Genomic DNA, 18,187 nt, shown 5'->3' on the forward strand with positions numbered 1-18,187 from the left:
AAAATATGTAAGTAAATAAACAAAAGGAGTTACAGAGACTAACAGGATGTGAAGTTACCTCTAAAGTAATATATTTGGGTGTGGAAATAAGAATGAAGAATATTGACCTGTTCAAAAATAACTATGAAAAGCTATGGCGTAAAATGGATGAAGATATGATAAAATGGAATAAGCTTAATTTGTCATTGCTTGGAAGAATAGCTGCAATTAAGATGAATATTTTGCCGAGAATGTATTTGTTTCACACTATTCCGATTGTGAAAGACAGTAAACAATTTAACAAATGGCAAAGAAAGATTTCGGAATTTGTATGGGCTGGGAAGAAACCAAGGATTAAAATGAAAGTTTTAATAGATGCTAAAGAAAGAGGAGGATTCCAATTACCAGATTTAAGATTATATCATGAAGCAGTTTGTTTAGTGTGGATAAAAGATTGGGTGACGCTGTTGAATAAAAAACTTTTAGCATTGGAAGGTCATGGAAATAAATTCAGCTGGCACGCTTATATGTATTATGGGAAGAAAAAGATGGATAGTTTTTTCTCTCACCATTATATAAGAAATAATTTGTTGAATACTTGGATGAAATATAAGAAATATGGCGATGAAAGAAAACCATTATGGATAGTGCCAGCAGAAGTGATAAAAATAACAGCTGAGACAGGTGAGGAAAAATGGCTGTCATACAATCAACTATTAAAAATACAAAGCAGTAAAATAGAATTGTAAACTGCTGTGGAGTTGAATAACAAATACGATTGGTTTCGAATGCAACAAATAAAGAGTTTGGTGGAAAATGATATTAAAACTGAAGGAATAAGACGAGAGCAAACAGAAATGGAAAAAGTTCTGCTTGGAGATAATGAAAAATTAATTTCAAGAACTTATAAATTACTTTTAAAATGGTCTACAGAAGATGAAGTAGTAAAATCTCAAATGATTAAATGGGCAATTAATGTAAATAAAGAAATACAGATGGATACATGGGAATATTTATGGAAGAACTCTATGAAACTTTCAACATGTCAGAGTATTAAAGAGAACTGTTTTAAAATGATGTACAGATGGTATATGACTCCTTAAAAATTGGCAAAGATGAATAACGATGCCAGACAGATGTTGGAAATGTAAAAAACATGAAGGTTCTTTCTACCATATGTGGTGGACTTGTGAAAGCGAAAAAGTATTGGCAGATGATCCAACAAGAAATTTCTAGGATCTTGGGATATGAATTCAAAAAAGCTGCAGAGACTTTTCTGTTGGGATTACAAATGGAAAAATTTCCAAAAGAAGATAGAACTATAATTTGGTACTTGCTTTCACTATATGTGCAGTTATGGAAGCAAGAAAAAATACCAGAAAAATGGGATTGGATTGTAAAAGTTATGACATGGAGTGAGATGGACAAATTAACAAGAACTTTAAGAGACTATGATTTAGAAGATTTTAAAAGAGAGTGGAAAAAATTTAGAAGTTATGTAGAAGACTAGTGGAAAGTAAAAGGACTTTGGACAATTTTTGATAATGATTAAACTTTAGAAGAAAGAATATTAATTTTAGTTCTTAGGAATTAAGGGTACCTTTTAATGTTAGTATTTTGAATAAATAATACTGGCGGGGGTCAAGTAATGGGGGAGGGGTGATTAGAAAGAAGCGTATGGGATAGATGAAAAGAAGTTATTAATGGAAATTGTTACCATATGTTATCAATAAAACTGTTTAAAACAGATGCACCAGGTCAGGCAAATGGCCCCCTACCATTCCTGTCCTGACCTTGCCACAGTCATCCATTTAATGGTCACCTCCAGACTGAACTACTGAAACTTGCTCTACATAGAGCTACCCTTGAGACTGACCCAGAAACTTCAACTAGTCCAGAATGCAGCAGCGCAAGTCCTCACAGGGACCCTGCAATTAGCACATATTCAGCCTGAGCTGTATGAGCTATACTGGTTACCAGTTGAGCACCAGATCAGGTTCAAAGTTTTGGTGCTTACCTTTAAGGCCCTTAATGGTCCGGGACCCACATATCTTCAGGACTGCCTCTCCTGGTAAACCCCTTGAAGAGCACTGCGCTCAGCTGATAAGAACTTGGATGTGGTCCCTGGACCCAACCTGGAGGAACTCTCTGCTGAGTAATATTCATGACCAGTGGGACTTGTTATAGTTCCATAAGGCTTGTAAGGCAGAGCTATTCCACCAGGAGTTTGGTTGAGGAAAGCAACAGCATCCACCTGGCTGGCACTCCGCCCCCACCCCCCACCAAGGCAGTAGCACAAGTGGAATCTGACTGCCATCTGTTTGAATTGTACTGCTGTTATAATTTTACTGGGATGTTTATTTTTAAAATTGTTGTCTAGTGTTTGTAATTTTAGTTCGTTCTACACTGCCCTGAGCCTATTTAGGGAATGGGCGGTATATAAATTGAATATAATAAATAACATAAAAGCCAACTCCAAGCATACATGACACATCACTATCCAGACACTTAGGAATAAACAAAAGTTTATCATCAAAGATATTTTAAAGCTAGTAAGTTCAAAGCTATGCTGCTTTATCACAAGCAAAGATTCAGCGAAGACTGCCAGGAAGTTAAAATCAAAAGGATTAAATTTAGTGCATTTAAATCAAGTGTTCTTTTCAAGAAAAGACATGAAAAATTTGAAGGAAGATTCTCCCCTTTATGCAGCCAGCTAGCAGCATAGTATGATTCCACACTGCAGAGGAGTGTGTGAATAATGCAAGTATGTTGTCATGAGCCCCGACGAAGAGGAGCTGGAAGGGTTAACAGACCTGGAACAGTTGCCAGCCAGTTCCTCTGCTGAACAAACAGCAGCTGGCCCATCAATCACTCTCCAGGCACCAGTGTCAGCTGTTGACGATCAATCTCCTCCAAGCTCTCCTCCTCCCATCTCAAGAGTTCGAAGCAGGCTCTGGAAAGAACTCAGAGCGAAGACATGAGGCACGCCGATGCTTCAGATCTCTCAGCCCTGAGTTCTAGCAGAGTCACTGCCACCCAGGGAGCAGGCTGATTGAGACTCCCATATAGCTCCCACCCAGGACCTGGTAACTTTGTGGAAGCAACAAAACTATTCTCTGGCTTGCATCCACACTCCTTCCTGATCCTGACCTGCTTGGTTTCCTTGGCACCCTGACCTTTTGGCTTTTGAACATTGACTTCTGATTCTGTTTTGTGATTCTGCATTGGTGACTTGGCTCCTGCCTGACTTCCTTGGACTGGCTTTGGACTCCTGCCTGCCTGCACCCTGAGAATGTGACAGATGTGGGTGGGGTTGTTCATATGCGTGTCACATACTACCATAAATCAGTTGAAATTTAGACAGACATGAAAGCTTATTCTTCAAAGAACAAAGCAGTAGACAAGTGCACCTTTAAGACCAACTAAGTTTTATTAAGAATGTAAGCTTTTGTAAAACTTAGTTGGTCTTAAAGATGCACTTGTCTACTGCTTTGTTCTATTGCTTCAGACCAACACGGCTGCCTACTGGGATCTATTCTTCAAAGAGTCTGACATGAAACTTGACAGCTATATTAAGTTAGTTTTTGGCACAAAAAAAAACTAGTTCTGGAAGCAGCGCTTAAACACAGTCTTTTAGTGTAGGTATTTTGAGTTTTCAGCTAGGAATATGATGAGTGATGCAATGCACTAGTGTGTTTATGGGAGGCGATTCAGAATGCAGCAGTGCAAGTTCTGTCAGGAATACCATGGATGGCACATATACAACCTGTGCTGCACCAGCTGCACTGGCTACCAGTTGAGTACTGAGTCAGATTCAAGATCTTGGTTTCGACCTTTAAGGCCTTGAGCAGTCTGGGACCAACGTATCTGCGGGACCATCTCCTCTGTTACATCGCTGGTCAAGCGTTACGCTCTTCTGGTAGTAATCTGCTGGTGAGCCCTGATCCTAGAGACCCAGGTGTTCTCGACTCAGGCCAGGACCTTTTCTGTCCTGGCCTCAACCTGGTGGAACTCTGTCAGATAAGTTCTGGGTCCTGCAGGACTTTATGTAATGCCATAAGGCATGCAAGGCAGAGATGTTCCAGCAAGCTTTTGATTAAGGACAGCAGTGGCTGGCATCTTTCCTTCCTTTTCTGTCCACCCCCCTTCAGAAATTTTCCTCCCTCACCCACCCCATATATTGATAGTTCATTTTTATAAGAGTTTTATTGGTTCAACTTCTTGAAATGTATTAATTGGAATTTTGATTTTGTATTGTTTTATCTGTTGAACACTGCCCAGAGCCTGGCCTTGGCTGGGTGATCAAACAAATCCAATCAATCAATCAACCAATCAAGTGAATGATGATTCATTGCACGCATGGAGAGCACTGAAGGAAGCACACAGATTCGTTCACCTGCAGAGAGGAATGACAATGAAAGCTATGCAATGTCTGACAAATGCTGCCTTTCTGGCTGCTTTGAGTTTTGATGGAAGAGGAGCTGTTGGATGGTTTTGGAAACTGCAATTCCCTGCCTGGCAAACAGCAAGATGATTACTAGGTAATTTAAAAAACACTTTGTTTATACTGCTATCTTTTTAAAGGAAGACTAGTTTTAAATTCAGGGTCAACTCCTTTTAACAATAACCTTCCTGCATTTTTAGTGGTGGTGGTATATTCAAGGTTGTCTTCCTCCCCTCTAAATTAGGTAAAATACTTGCTCCTTCAGATGTCATAAGAATACAAAACAGCTGTTTGGAATCCAAAAAACCCTTCAAGAACAAGTAACTGCTTTCAGTCCCCAATCATATTGTGTTAAAGGCTGTACTCAAATTCAGTCAAATTTCAGGAGTTATTTGTTGAATAATAGAGCGTGAGATGTCTAACATTTGGAAGGGGAGGCACCACAGATGTTCCATTATGTACATGAAACCTCTCTATACAATTTTGGATACTTTATTATTACCAATTATTTGAAAAATGGGAAAAAACAAACCAGACATCAGAAATGCAAAGATTCTATGACTATTTTATATACTTTTACTCACCAATATGAGCCCTGTCAGATATAATTAGTCTTTTTTCCCAGCCTTCTAATCCTTTAAAGAGAAAAAAAAGATTTTATAATACAGAATAGCATCTAACAACTTTTAGAAAGAGACAAGAGAAAGACCACAAAATTAACTCAGTATGTTCTAGAAAAACCCAAACGAATTTATTAGTGATATGGCTCTTAAACATGGAATACTTGACAAAATGCATATGCATCAAATGTTGGGACTATAGAACACTACAGCTTACAAAAATGTATGCACTAAATATTTCTTTTTATTGCTAGATCTATTTATCAAGTTGTTTCAGGATTTAAAATGAAACATTTATAAATGCTAACGCTTATCTGACATTTCTGTCTACTAAAACAAGGATTTCCCCCCATTTTGAACTAAACAGCATAATTGTGCACTTTGGAGGAAGAGGAGAAGAAATCACATTTATACCCTGCCCTTCACTTGGGAGTCTCAGACCAGCTTACAATCTCCTTCCCTTTTCCTTCCCCACAACAGACACCTACATGTGAGGTAGGTGGGGCTGAGAGAGCTCTCCCAGAAATGCTCCTGAGAGGAACAGTTCTGAGAGAATTATGACTGAGCAAAACCAAGTAAGAACCACAGTTTGAAATTATTAGTAAACAATGGAAAACCGTGTAGCACAATAACACTATGCCAATAAGGAACAATTATGACAACAATTTCTCTGGTAGATTATAATAAAGAAAATAAATGTGGCTGACAAATAGGCACTGTCCATAAGATTAAATGAATAATGTCCATAAACAATATCAGTGCACAGTCCAAGTAAGATTCCAAAATTGCCCTGAAGGGGGTCACAAATTTGAAAAATAACAAAGGAATAACAAGAAGCTCCGGATTGGTTTCGGTGAAGACACTTTCTTTAACTTTTAGGCTCCACCTGCAGCCATTACAGTAATGAATGTGTGTTGGCTATGGAAGCGCCAGTCTATATTCCTTCTGTAGACATCGTGCAAATACTTTGTAGCTGGAATTCTACAAACACTTTTGTTTGGGGAAAAGGAAGCCACATTTGTAAAAGGCCTTACGTTGTTCAAAATTTCTTTAAATTAGTTCTTGAAATCAAATGTTTTTATACAGACAGTTATAGTACCTTCTAAAGTGGTTCTCACCTTTTCCTTTTTTAACATTTTTCTCTGCTTCTTCAAACAACCCCGGCAAGTGAATTACCACACCATTTCCTAAAGAAAGTAATGAAAAGGATTGTTCAATGAGTAATGCAGAATGCACTAAACGTCTCTCTCAACAGCAACAACTTTTGCTTGGGGAAAAGGAAGCCACATTTGTGAGAGGCCTTACATTGTTCACAATTTTTTAAAATTAGTTCTTGAATTCAAATGTTTTTATACAGACAGCTAATATGAACTGGCGTGTACTTATACCTCAAATTAAAAGAAGTATTAGTAAAAGTAAAAGTATGCCTCAAAGTAAAAGAAGTCCTCATATTTACACATATATTACAATCATTTCAATGTTACTTAATATTACAATCAGGGCTTTTTTTGTAGAAAAGGCCTGGCAGGAACTCATTTGCATATTAGGCCACACCCTCTGATGCCAAGCCAGCCGGAACTGCATTCCTGTGCGTTCCTGCTTAAAAAAAAACTCTGATTACAATAATCTCCAACATAATCTGTCCCACTTAATTGGAGTACCAAATCTTAACCACTTTCTTTTCTACCTTCTTAACACCTTGCAAATGTGTTATTCCTGTATTCTTATATAGAATCAATTAAATCTGTGCACCTGTCTCTCAGAATAACTCATTCTTACTACTTTTTACTACTTTTAATTGGAACAGAAATGTATTAATAATTGACATGATTAAACGTTCCAAAGGTAGGAAAGAGCAAAGACTAGCAAAATCTGTGGCAGGGTATGAGTTTTTGTAAGTCATTGTTCACTTAAGATGCTGCTAGAATGTGAGTCCATCTACCCTTATATCTTGGAGCTGAGTGATTTCAGATGCTGAATGACAATAGCAGGCGTGATTGGATTAGATGTGATGTGCAGATGTGTGGTAGGTGTGGAGAAATAAGCATTAATAATGGGACAGGAAATTTAGGTCTTGATTCAGTCCTGGAGGATGCATTGTCTTGAGTTTCATTATTAGTTGGAATTCAACTATCTCTCTTTTGAATCCCCCTTTGAAATTGCTCCAGTCTCCAAGATAAGGAACATTTTAACCTTCCATGTACATTCAGTTGCTGACCTAAGAGTAGCAGTTCTCTTAACAAAGGAATTTCAAAGGGAAATTATAAAGAGAGACTGCTGAATTGCAACTGATAATGAAGCTCAAGACAATGTACCCTCCTGAACTGAATCAAGTCCTAGATTTCTTGTCTCATACCAATGCCAATTTCTCCACATCTGCTACCTCTGCATATCACACCTAACTCCTGCTATTGCCATTCAGCATCTGAAATCACTCCACTCTCCAAGATATAAGGACAGATGAACTCACATTCTAGCTGTGTCTGAAGTGAGCAGTGACTCACAAAAGCTCATACCCTGCCACAAATTGTGTTAGTCTTTAAAGTGTTCCTGTACTCTTGCTCGTTTCTACTGCTATAGATAAACTAACACAGCTACCCATCTTAATCCATGCCAACAGTATATTATTATTTATTGGCCAGTGATAACACATCTATCAGAGTATATTTATCTTTTGTCTTCGAGAGTCCTTATTCTCTGACATTTATTTGATTTCTCAGTTTTGCAGTTAATCTACTGTCAGTATCTCTTCAAGCCTCTTTCTGAACCAAGGTTATGCTAGCTTGGTGTCACGGTGAGTTTATTCTTTGTAAAGGCCAGTAGTAAGAAGGGAAAGTCAAACACTGCCTTCCCCTAGTACAGGAGGTTGGCAGTGGGCGAGGAGTGCCTAATTTAAAATATACAATATAATCACTTAAAGTATGATAAAAGACTATATACAAAAAATATAAAAATCATATGTTTTTTAAAAAATAGACTCTGGTTCTGAATACTTCTAAGCTTGCTGGATACAAAGGCATCTTATTTAATAAGAAAAAACAAATAGAAAGAACTGAAACAGAAGGTGAATTCTCTGATCTTATCAATTAAATAGCTTGAGACTGATTTTTTTAAATATGTAGACCTCATGGAAATTAGATGTCCACGTATGGATATCTAGTTGTTCTAAGGATGAGACAAGATTCGTTTTAGATGTACAAATAAGTATCTTTCAGACCCAAGGCCGAGCAGCCCTAAAATGTAGATGTATGATGAATTTTGAGAAATAGCACTTACCAATAAATGCAGTGACTTTTGGATTGATGATGCCACTAGGTAAGAGATGAAAGTCATATTCCACAGAATCCACTACCACAGTATGTCCAGCATTATTGCCTCCCTGTGAGAGAAAATTTTGTTTTATAAGCTCCTGAAAATAGGTATGAAAAACTCACATTAGTGACCCTGATCATCCTGAAAAAAATTCTTATTTGCATTAGCTTAAAACACCATTTCATAAACAATATCCAAACACTTCCCATATTATATCCTGTAGTACATCCTTTCCTTTCATCTTAATAAAGTGCCTTGACTAAAAGTCTTGAGCAGTCAAAAACTGATATGTTAAGTAACATCATCTGGACACAACACCAAACCAATGGCAAAATCTTGCAACAGCAAGAATAAGGTTTGGAAATCTGTCAGATGAAAGGAGTAAATCTAGTTTGTGATGAGACAAAAATGAAAAAATATCTAGGTACAGTGTTAAAAACCTATTGTTAAGGCTAATATAAAGTGGACATGCCAACAAAATATGTATTAAAGTACAAATTTCCCCCTGAGAACAATCACAAAAGTGGTCTGAGTAAGGAATCTTTTTTAATCTTCCCTTCGTAATAGGAGTGAGCTGTGCATTCAAACAAGTTAATAAGAAAAGCTGTAAAGTGATTTGGGATAGCCAGATAAAAAACATAGGAAGGCAGCTATTTTGGTGGAGGAATATCAAAAAATACTGAAGTGCAAACCCTGCAGTCACAAGACCATGTGCTCAAGTAATCCCATTCTTGGACATTGATATAGAACTTAACAGCTGCAGGTTCCAGGCCCTGAATAATGTCAGGATTTAGTTCAATAACGTAGTTTTGTGTCAACAATCTTGGACCAAGAGGATTTATGAGAATCTGGTTTTAATAAAGACAGAGATCCAGAGGTACTAAACAGTACTTTAAGGTACAAATTAAAGGCCAGTTGCCAGGTTTTAGCCTCCAAAGATAGTTGACCCAATTCTATTCATAGGGATATGCCAGCTATGCATTTTGGTGTGTTGCTCAACTTACAAAGAAATTGGAGTGTGTGTGTGGGGGGGGGGGGGGGTCTACAAATTCTTTGACTGATTGAATCCAGATGGCTGCCCCAAAAAGGAGAATAGGGACACCTGGGTATATATTATCTTCCAAGGTACTTAAAGGCCCTGCTTTCTTCAGCATGGCTTTTTGATGAGAGGACCAACTCAAAATATGGGAAAACTATTCCCAGATATATAAATTACTTTAGTTGTTGCATTTACCATAATTAGTTTCTAGATCTTCAGAATGACAGTAAATGACAAATTTGTTCAATAGACTCTGGAGTCCAATGTGAGAGTGGGACAGCAGAACTGCATCATCATCATATGAGAAAGGGATCCCTAGGCCAGCTAGAAAGGGAGAGTGACCATTTTTTGTCAAGGGAGCTGGATAAATCAACCCAGTTCTCCCAGATAAGAGTCTGCATACTTAACCACCACACCAAAATAAAGTGCACAATTGTATCATCCCGAAACCTCCCCCCCCCCCCCGGTTCGTGTAAAAATTGTCTTTCACAAAACCGATCCCTGATGCCAAAAAGGTTGGGGACCACTGCTTTAGATGACAGCCCTTCACAAGTGGTGATCATATCACCTCTCAGCCACCTCCTCTCCAGGCTAAACATACCCAGCTCCAACCTTTCTTCATAGGACTTGGTCTCCAGACCCCTCACCATCTCCGTTGCCCTCCTCTGGACATGTTCCAGCTTGTCTACATCCTTCTTAAAATGTGGTGCCCAAAACTGAACACAATACTCCAGGTGAGGTCGTACCGGAGCAGAGCGATACCATCACTTCATGTGATCTGGCCACTATACTTCTGTTCATACAGCCCAAAACAGCATTTGCCTTTTTAGCCACACTGTTAACTCATGTGCAGCAAACGGTCCAAGACCCCTAGATCCTTTTTGCATATACTACTGTCAAGTCTCCCCCATCCTATAACAATGCATTGGATTTTTCCTACCTAAATGTAGAACTTTACATTTATCCCTGTTAAAATTCATTTTATTGGTTTTAGCCCAGTTTTCCAGCCTGTCAGGGTAATCCTGTATCCTGTTTCTGTCTTCTACTGCATTCACAACCCCTCTCAATTTAGTATCATTGGCAAATTTAATAAGCATTCCCTCTATTCCTTCATCCAAATAATTATAAAGATGTTGAACAAACTAGGTCCCAGGACAGATCCTTGAGGCACTCCACTTGTCACTCCTCTCCAAGAGGATGAGGAACTATTCTCAAGCACTCTTTGGGTGTGATCTGTCAATGAGTTACAGATCCATCTAATGGTAACAGGATCCAAACCACATTTTACCAACTTGTCAACAAGGATAGTATGTGGAACTTTATCAAAAGCCTTACTGAAATCAAGATAAACTATGTCTACAGCATTCCCCAGATTCAGCAAGGTAGTCACTTTCTCAAAAAGAGAGATAAGGTTAGTCTGACATGACTTGTTCTTGAGAAACCCATGCTGCTTCTTAGTATTCACAGTCATCCTTTCTAAATGTTCCAGGACTGACTGCTTGATGCTTTGTTCTAAAACCTTTCCAGGCATAGATGACAAGCTGACAGGTCAGTAGTTACCCGGATCCTCCTTTTTCCTCTTCTTGAAGAGGGGGACAACATTTGCCCAGCTCCAATCTTCTGGCACCTCACCTGCTGGCTGGGCAAAGCCAGCTTCTCCCTTGCCCCGGGTCTACTCAGATTGGCAACTGCTCTCTGGTGTAATATCCTCCTTTGGCTGTGGGTTCCCAGGTTAGAATACTCACTACGCACCAGTTCCCAGGTCCATTCAGCAGAAACAATCTGGCTCAAAGCATCTATCCTTTATTTGTAAGGAGATCACTCCAGGAAGCAACTTCAACTGGCCATACAAAAGCTGAAAGTTAAACTATTTGACCTCCACTCCACGGAAATACATTGAAGCACAGACAAAGTTGAAAGGAAAACACTGAATGGATTCTCCATTAAGGTCTCTGGGCCCAGACAGACTCTCAAGCTAGTCTATCTGGGCAAAAAGACCTTAATGGAAAATCCATTCCACATTTGCTTTGCAAGTCCAGAAGTGTTTCCTGCCAAAGCAAAGAAAAGGCACAAGGAGTTGGGAACTTTAGCAGCCTCAGAGTGTGAGCACAGGAGAGGGAGGGGGGAGAAAAGAGCTGAGGGCCTGATTAAAGCCCTGGGTGGCCAGTTATGTGGGCCATAGGTTTGACACCCTGGTTTAGATGCTTCATCACTGTCACAGATCAACATTTTCTATTTCCTCCCCAACTTCTCTCTCCTTAAATATTCTTCAAGTCCACTGATAATGCTACGTATTCACCCTGATGATACAAAATCTTGGTTTTTAACCTGAACTCTGACATCTTCTTTGTTCTCCATGTTTAATCCATTGCCAAGTGATGTTGCTTCTCCCTGTATAAGATTGCAAAGACCTATTGTTCCTTTGCTCTCTAAATGTCCAGTTCTCTCCAGTTTTGACTACTGCATCTTTCTCCTTTATGGATGTCTACAGCTACACTTTATCTTTCTCATCTCTTCCAAACTATATTGCCAAATAATTAATTTCTCTTGTCAAACTGCATGATGCCCCTTGAATCACTACATTCTCTGTTAAGGCAAAAAAAAAAAAAACTCCAACTGAAACTCCAACTCTTTCCCAAGCACTTAAATAAAACCAAATTATGTATTGTATTGAAGACTGCACTTAAATCAAGGATGATCAATAATGAGGCACTGATTCTATTTGTAAACTCTAGCTATCAATAAGAACAATTAATGTAATTTCCATCCCAAAACCTAGCTTGAAGCCAGAATGAAATCCACCTGCACAAGTAATTTAGGACTTCTGCTCATTGATCTGCAAACATTTTGAACTTTCTACACCAAGGGAAGCAATTATTGGTTTTTTCTTTTTCTTCGAACATATGCTAATGTCATGGGTGCTGGGGACCCTGCAGAGGAAGTAGAGCCTGCAGAAGAAACTGTTGCTCCTGCCACCTGCACCAGTGCCCCTGCCTCCTGCTGGAGAAGATCCCAGCCCCCCTGCCTCGCCCTCTCGGGTGGCGCGTGTGCGTGACCGCCTCCGTCAGGACCTCAGGGATCGGAGGAGGGCGGCACGCTCACAAGCAAGACGCTCCCTGAGCCCTGAGTTTTGAGAGGACTCTGGCCCTTCTAAGAGCAAGGATGCTTGAGTTGTAACAGGATCCTGGCTGCCTCTCTGAGCCAGCAATTAGCCCAAATGGGCAACAGCCAGCAGAGGGCTATATAGCTGTAGGCTTTGGGAGGAGGCTTTGTGGAAGCAACTAGTCATCTCCCTGATGTTCTAGCATCCACTCCGGCTTGACTTTGGTTTCTGGACTCCCTGACTTTCGCTTGTGACTTCTGGACTCCCTGACCTCGGCTTCTGGACCTCGGACCCGCGATACGTGTACAGTGATTCGGATTTGGCGCCTCGGACCCTCCTGCTTACTGGCTACAGACCTCGGACTGCCCTGGACTTTGCCTGACCCGGCCCCAGCCGTGACAGCTAAAACATGAAAAAAACACTTTTTAAAAGTTATACTATGTTGCTCTTCTGCACACAGATGAACACACATCTAATAAATATTTGTGTAAAACTCAACATTTCTCCAATGTGTGTGCGCATTTGTTAATCAGTTACATAAAGCCCAACCCATGAAGGACCAATTTAAATACTGTCATAGTACACTACACTGTTATTTCCCTGTATCATGCATTTGCAATACATACACAAACCAGTAATACCACTACACTATGTTATTTCCCTGTATCATGCATTTGCAATACATACACAAACCAGTAATACAGTTTTGTATGCTTGGAAAAATATTCACTTTCCAGAGCAATTAATTTTAAGTGCTCAGAAAAACTCTATTAAGTTATACTTGTTTGTCTATTAACCTTTTTTATCCTGCCCTTCCTCCAAGCTTCCTCTTTCTTTCCTTCCTCCAGAAGCTTATCCTTAACAGATCTGCATGGTATGAGATAAGCCACAGGTTCAAAACCTTCCAGTGAACTTCATGGCTGAGTGGTGATCTGAAAACACCCCTCTTCAGCCCTAGTTCAAAAATCTAACCACTACAATACACTGGGTTTTATCAAGAACCAGCCTACTGTACAAGAAATACACTGAAGAGCTGCTAGGTAATATTGGAGACCAGGAGCTCCCAACTTTATGGTAGCTGTGGGCACTTCTGAAGTTTTCAGAACAGTCAAATGGGCAAAAAACCAAAATGGTTATCAAAGGGGTGTCCCTCCCAGAATTGCCAAAGAGAATGGGAGATTTCATAAAATGTTAGGAGGTTCCAAAGTAACCAACCTCCTATGATGGAGGCAGATGTTTTCAAATTGATGCTTCCCTGAAGACACAAAGGTGATAACCTCTTGAGCTTTTCTGAAATACCTCCTTCTCCAATGCAGGAAAGTCAAGACTGACTCTGCTTTGCTGCTTCAGGGAAGAAGTTAGTTGGTGCCACGAAATACAATGGATGGCATCATGTCCCTGGTCTTATAGCAACGTAAGACCATACTGAGCTAAATAAATTAATGGTCTGACACAGTTCATGCATTTAAGCCACCTAACAGATTCCTCAAGTTAAAAATTAAATAACTTTCAAAATACGGATCAATTAAAACAATTAGAACACAAACAAAAAGGTTCAGTGAGGGATTAAAATGAAATAGAAATTCTGTTACCCACTGGAAGAAGACAATGATAGATAACACATCTTCCTGGAATTCTATAGATTTGTTGCCACATGGTGACCCTTTCTCAGGTTGCCACCCATCTAGCCTCAGATGGCAGGGGCACCCGAAGATGACCTTAGTGGTCAGACAGATTCATATGGAAACAGACAGGATATTCTGGCTCCAAGCCATTTCAGGGTTCAAAATGTCAATACAAATCACCTTGAATTGGCTCCAGAAGCACAATATTCAGATGTATTGAGTTCTCAGTCAGCAACACAAAGAGAGGAATTTTAAAAAAATGTGAATGGGTTATGAATTGGTTTTTCACACTTCTATGCAAAAGTTTACAGATAAGCCATGTTCATTTGAAACATCTGTAATTGGTGATAACAGACTCTTTAATTATCAAGGTAATAGAAGTTTAAGAATAGAACACTCTGAGAAAGGATACTAATAAGCTGGAATGGCACCTCAGCCACATAGTTACCGGAGCAGGATCCTTGTGAAGCTCTAGCAACCACCCATAAGCAACCCAGTCTTAGTTCAAATACTGTAGCTTTTAATAAAATTTAATCTTTATTAGATTTGCAAGAATTATTAACTTCAGGTGGAATTAAAGGTTTACAGCACACTCTTCAGCAAAGTGAATGCTTTTAAATTATTTTCAAAACTTCAGTTTGTGTGTGGTGTGTTATCAATGCAACCATAAGGACCTAAATGATAAGAGGGCTCTTCAAAATTTATCATGTTGCTCCACCACCTTATACTTCTCCTCAACATGTAAGAGATATCATAATGCTTTTTTTCAGTTTTATAATATTATGCTGCCATTGTAAAATCTGCAACCAGTAAGACTGCAAAGAGACTTGTATAATTTATCTCAGAAGCTAAGCAGAGTTGGCTGTGGTTAGTAATTGAATGGGAAACCACAAAAAAATTCTCTGGGGTCACAATGCAGAGGAAGGCAACTTTAAACCACCTCAGTTAGTGTCTTGCTTTGAGGACCCTACAGAGTCACCGTAAGTCGGCTGTGACTTGATGGCACTTTACACACACACACACACTTAACTCCTGCTGTTGAGAAATTCATCTTGGATTTTTTAAAAAGTCTGGGAGGAAATATTGAGCCTACTTATTGATAATTAGAAAAATAACTGGTAGTGAAACAGAACACACTTTCTAATAGTTCATCAGCTATAATGAAAATATAATGAAAAACAGGAATTTCTAAATTACTGGGGTAGAGAATGAAAAAAATGAGTTGGCCTGATTCCCTTCAAGAATGCTTGATATTATCAGTGGATAACTCTTCCATATGCTCTCAGTATAAAGGGAACAGGAAATATGTAAACTGAGTTTATGACATCTAAGCATGAACTGGAAAAAGAATTAAAATGCTTTCCAAAAATACCTAAGTGATCCCATTAAATTATATGGAAAATGTTCAATACAGCCTTTACCAAAGTGAGATATTTTATTCCGTTCTGATGCATCAATTACTATAAGCCATTTGAGTCCAAGGGAAAACCAGGGTTATATTTTTCTAAACAGAAAATGCATATTATATTTTATGTATTTATTATGTATAGCCCATTTTCCATCCAAATGAATTCCCAAGATAACAAGAACATAAAATACAAAAATCATACCAGCACATCAAAAGATAGTCTGCATCATAAACCTAACATGAGAAGCAAACAATTTAGAGGTTAAACAGAATCTAAAAGGGTTTATGAGAATGAAATGAAGATGGGCTTCAGCAGTCAATGACATACCAACAAAGATGGGGACATGCAAACCTTCCGTTGGAGGGCATTCTAGTAATTGAGTTGCAAGGAAGAAAGTGCTAGCACTCTCTCATGGCCACCCATGGTACTTAAAAGTAGCAGGAACATATAGGGAATTACTTCAGAAACTGACCTCAAAGATCTGTATCAGAAGTGATCATTGAAGTTCTGTGGTCCCAGAGAATTTAGGGACCAGCATTCACAACCAGCATATGCAATTTGATCTCGAAGCTAACAAGCAGCTAGTGTAAATTAAACATAACTAAAAGCCAGCATTCAAATCCCCACTCAGTTGATGACCTTGGGCCAGTCACACACTTTTAACCTCACCTAACACACCTGTGAGGATAAAACAAAAGAGGAGAATGACATAAGTCATGATGGGTCTTCACTGTGGAGAAAGGCAGGATGTAAATAAAGTAAAATAAATACATGGGGGTAACAAATTATAGTCTGAATGTCATAAGGAATAACCATGTCCATATCCTTTCAGCCCAAGGATGCACACAGCTGATGTAATCAGTCAAAACTGATTAAAGAGACTCCCAAGTTGAAAATCACCTGACCATCCAGAAACAGCTGTGGATATAGCTCAGTTTTCCTCAGTCTTCTCTTCTGAGGAAAACAGTGCTCAACATGGCAAAAACAGAACATATAATGAGGGTATGAAGTTCCAACCTAGGATCAGCATAGGGGTAGTAGATGAACACATAGTTTCTTTAAATGAAACTAAGTCTTCAGGGCCAGAGGAACTGCATCCAAGGGTTCTAAAAGAGCTTGTGGATATAATTTCTGAGCCTCTGGCTATTATTTTTGAGAATTCTTGGAGAACAGGAGAGGTGCCAGAAGATTGGAGGGGGGCAAATATTGTCTCCATCTTCAAAAAGGGGGGAAAGGAGGATTCAGGTAACTACCGACCCATCAGCTTGACGTCTATATCTGGGAAAGTTTTAGAAAAAATCATCAGTCATTCTTGGAACATTTGGAAAGGATGGTTGCGATTACTAAGACCAGCATGGGTTTCTCAAGAACAGGTCATGTCAGACTAATCTGATCTCTTTTTGAGAAAGTGACTACCTTGCTGGATCAGAAGAATGCTCTAGACATCATTTATCTTAATTCCAGTAAGGCTTCTGATAAGGTTCCACATACTATCTTTGACAAGTTGGTAAAATGTGGTTTGGATCCTGTTATCGTTAGGTGGATCTGTAACTCATTGACAGGCCCAAAGAGTGCTTGTGAATAGTTCCTCATCCTCTTGGAGAGGAGTGACAAATGGAGTGCCTCAAGGATCTGTCCTGGGACCTGTTTTGTTCAACATCTTTATCAATGATTTGGATGAAGGAATAGAGGGATGCTTATTAAATTTGCCGATGATACTAAATTGGGAGGGGTTGCAAATATAGTAGAAGACAGAAACAGGATGCAGGATGACCCTGACAGGCTGGAAAACTGGGCTAAAACTGATAGAATGAATTTTAACAGGGATAAATGTAAAGTTCTGCATTTAGGTAGGGAAAATCCAATGCATGGTTATAGGATGGGGGAGACTTGTCTTAGCAGTAGTATGTGCAAAAAGGATCTAGGGGTTTTAGTGGATTATATACTGAACATGAGTCTACAGTGTGATGCGGTGGCTAAAATGGCAAATGCAATTTTGGGCTGTATCAACAGAAGTATAGTGTCCAGATCACGTGAAGTGATGGTATCGCTTTACTCTGCTCTGGTAAGACCTCACCTGGAATATTGTGTTCAGTTTTGGGCACCACATTTTAAGAAGGATATAGAAAAGCTGGAACGGGTCCAAAGGAGGGCAACGAAGATGGTGAGGGGAGGGGAGACCAAGGCCTATGAAGAAAGGTTGAAGGAGCTGGGGATGTTTAGGCTGGAGAGGAGGCGGCTGAGAGGTGATATGATCGCCACCTTCAAGTACTTGAAGGGCTGTCATCTAGAGGATGGTGTGGAATTGTTTTCTATGGCCCCAGAAGGTAGAACCAGAACCAATGGGTTGAAATTAAATCAAAAGAGTTTCCGGCTCAACATGAGGAAGAACTTCCTGATCGTTAGAGCAATTACTCAGTGGAACAGGCTTCCTCGGGAGGTGGTGGGCTCTCCTTCCTTGGAGGTTTTTAAGCAGAGGCTAGATGGCCACATGACAGCAATGCTGATTTTGTGAATTTAGGGGGAATTATTTGTGAGTGTCCTGCATTGTGCAGGGAGTTGGACTAGATGACCCTGGAGATCCCTTCCAGTTCTATGATTCTATGATATCATAGAAGCATAGAGTTGGAAGGGACCTCCAGGGTCATCTAGTCCA

At 39.4% G+C, this 18,187-nt stretch overlaps 1 protein-coding gene across 2 annotated transcripts in view; it reads right to left on the reverse strand.

Moving 5' to 3' along the window:
- Window positions 1-18,187, reverse strand: part of ADSS2 (adenylosuccinate synthase 2) — a 58,052-nt gene that overhangs the window by 27,306 nt on the left and 12,559 nt on the right. For both annotated transcript variants that reach the window (XM_060243632.1, XM_060243640.1), the window contains exons 2-4: window positions 8,320-8,422; window positions 6,162-6,230; window positions 5,008-5,058 (exon numbers count right to left, since the gene is read on the reverse strand). In XM_060243632.1, the coding sequence (XP_060099615.1) occupies window positions 5,008-5,058; window positions 6,162-6,230; window positions 8,320-8,422 (223 nt within the window). The remainder of the gene's footprint in view (window positions 1-5,007; window positions 5,059-6,161; window positions 6,231-8,319; window positions 8,423-18,187) is intronic.

The sequence above is a fragment of the Heteronotia binoei genome, chromosome 1 (genome assembly GCF_032191835.1).
Source record: "Heteronotia binoei isolate CCM8104 ecotype False Entrance Well chromosome 1, APGP_CSIRO_Hbin_v1, whole genome shotgun sequence".
Lineage (NCBI taxonomy): Eukaryota > Metazoa > Chordata > Lepidosauria > Squamata > Gekkonidae > Heteronotia > Heteronotia binoei.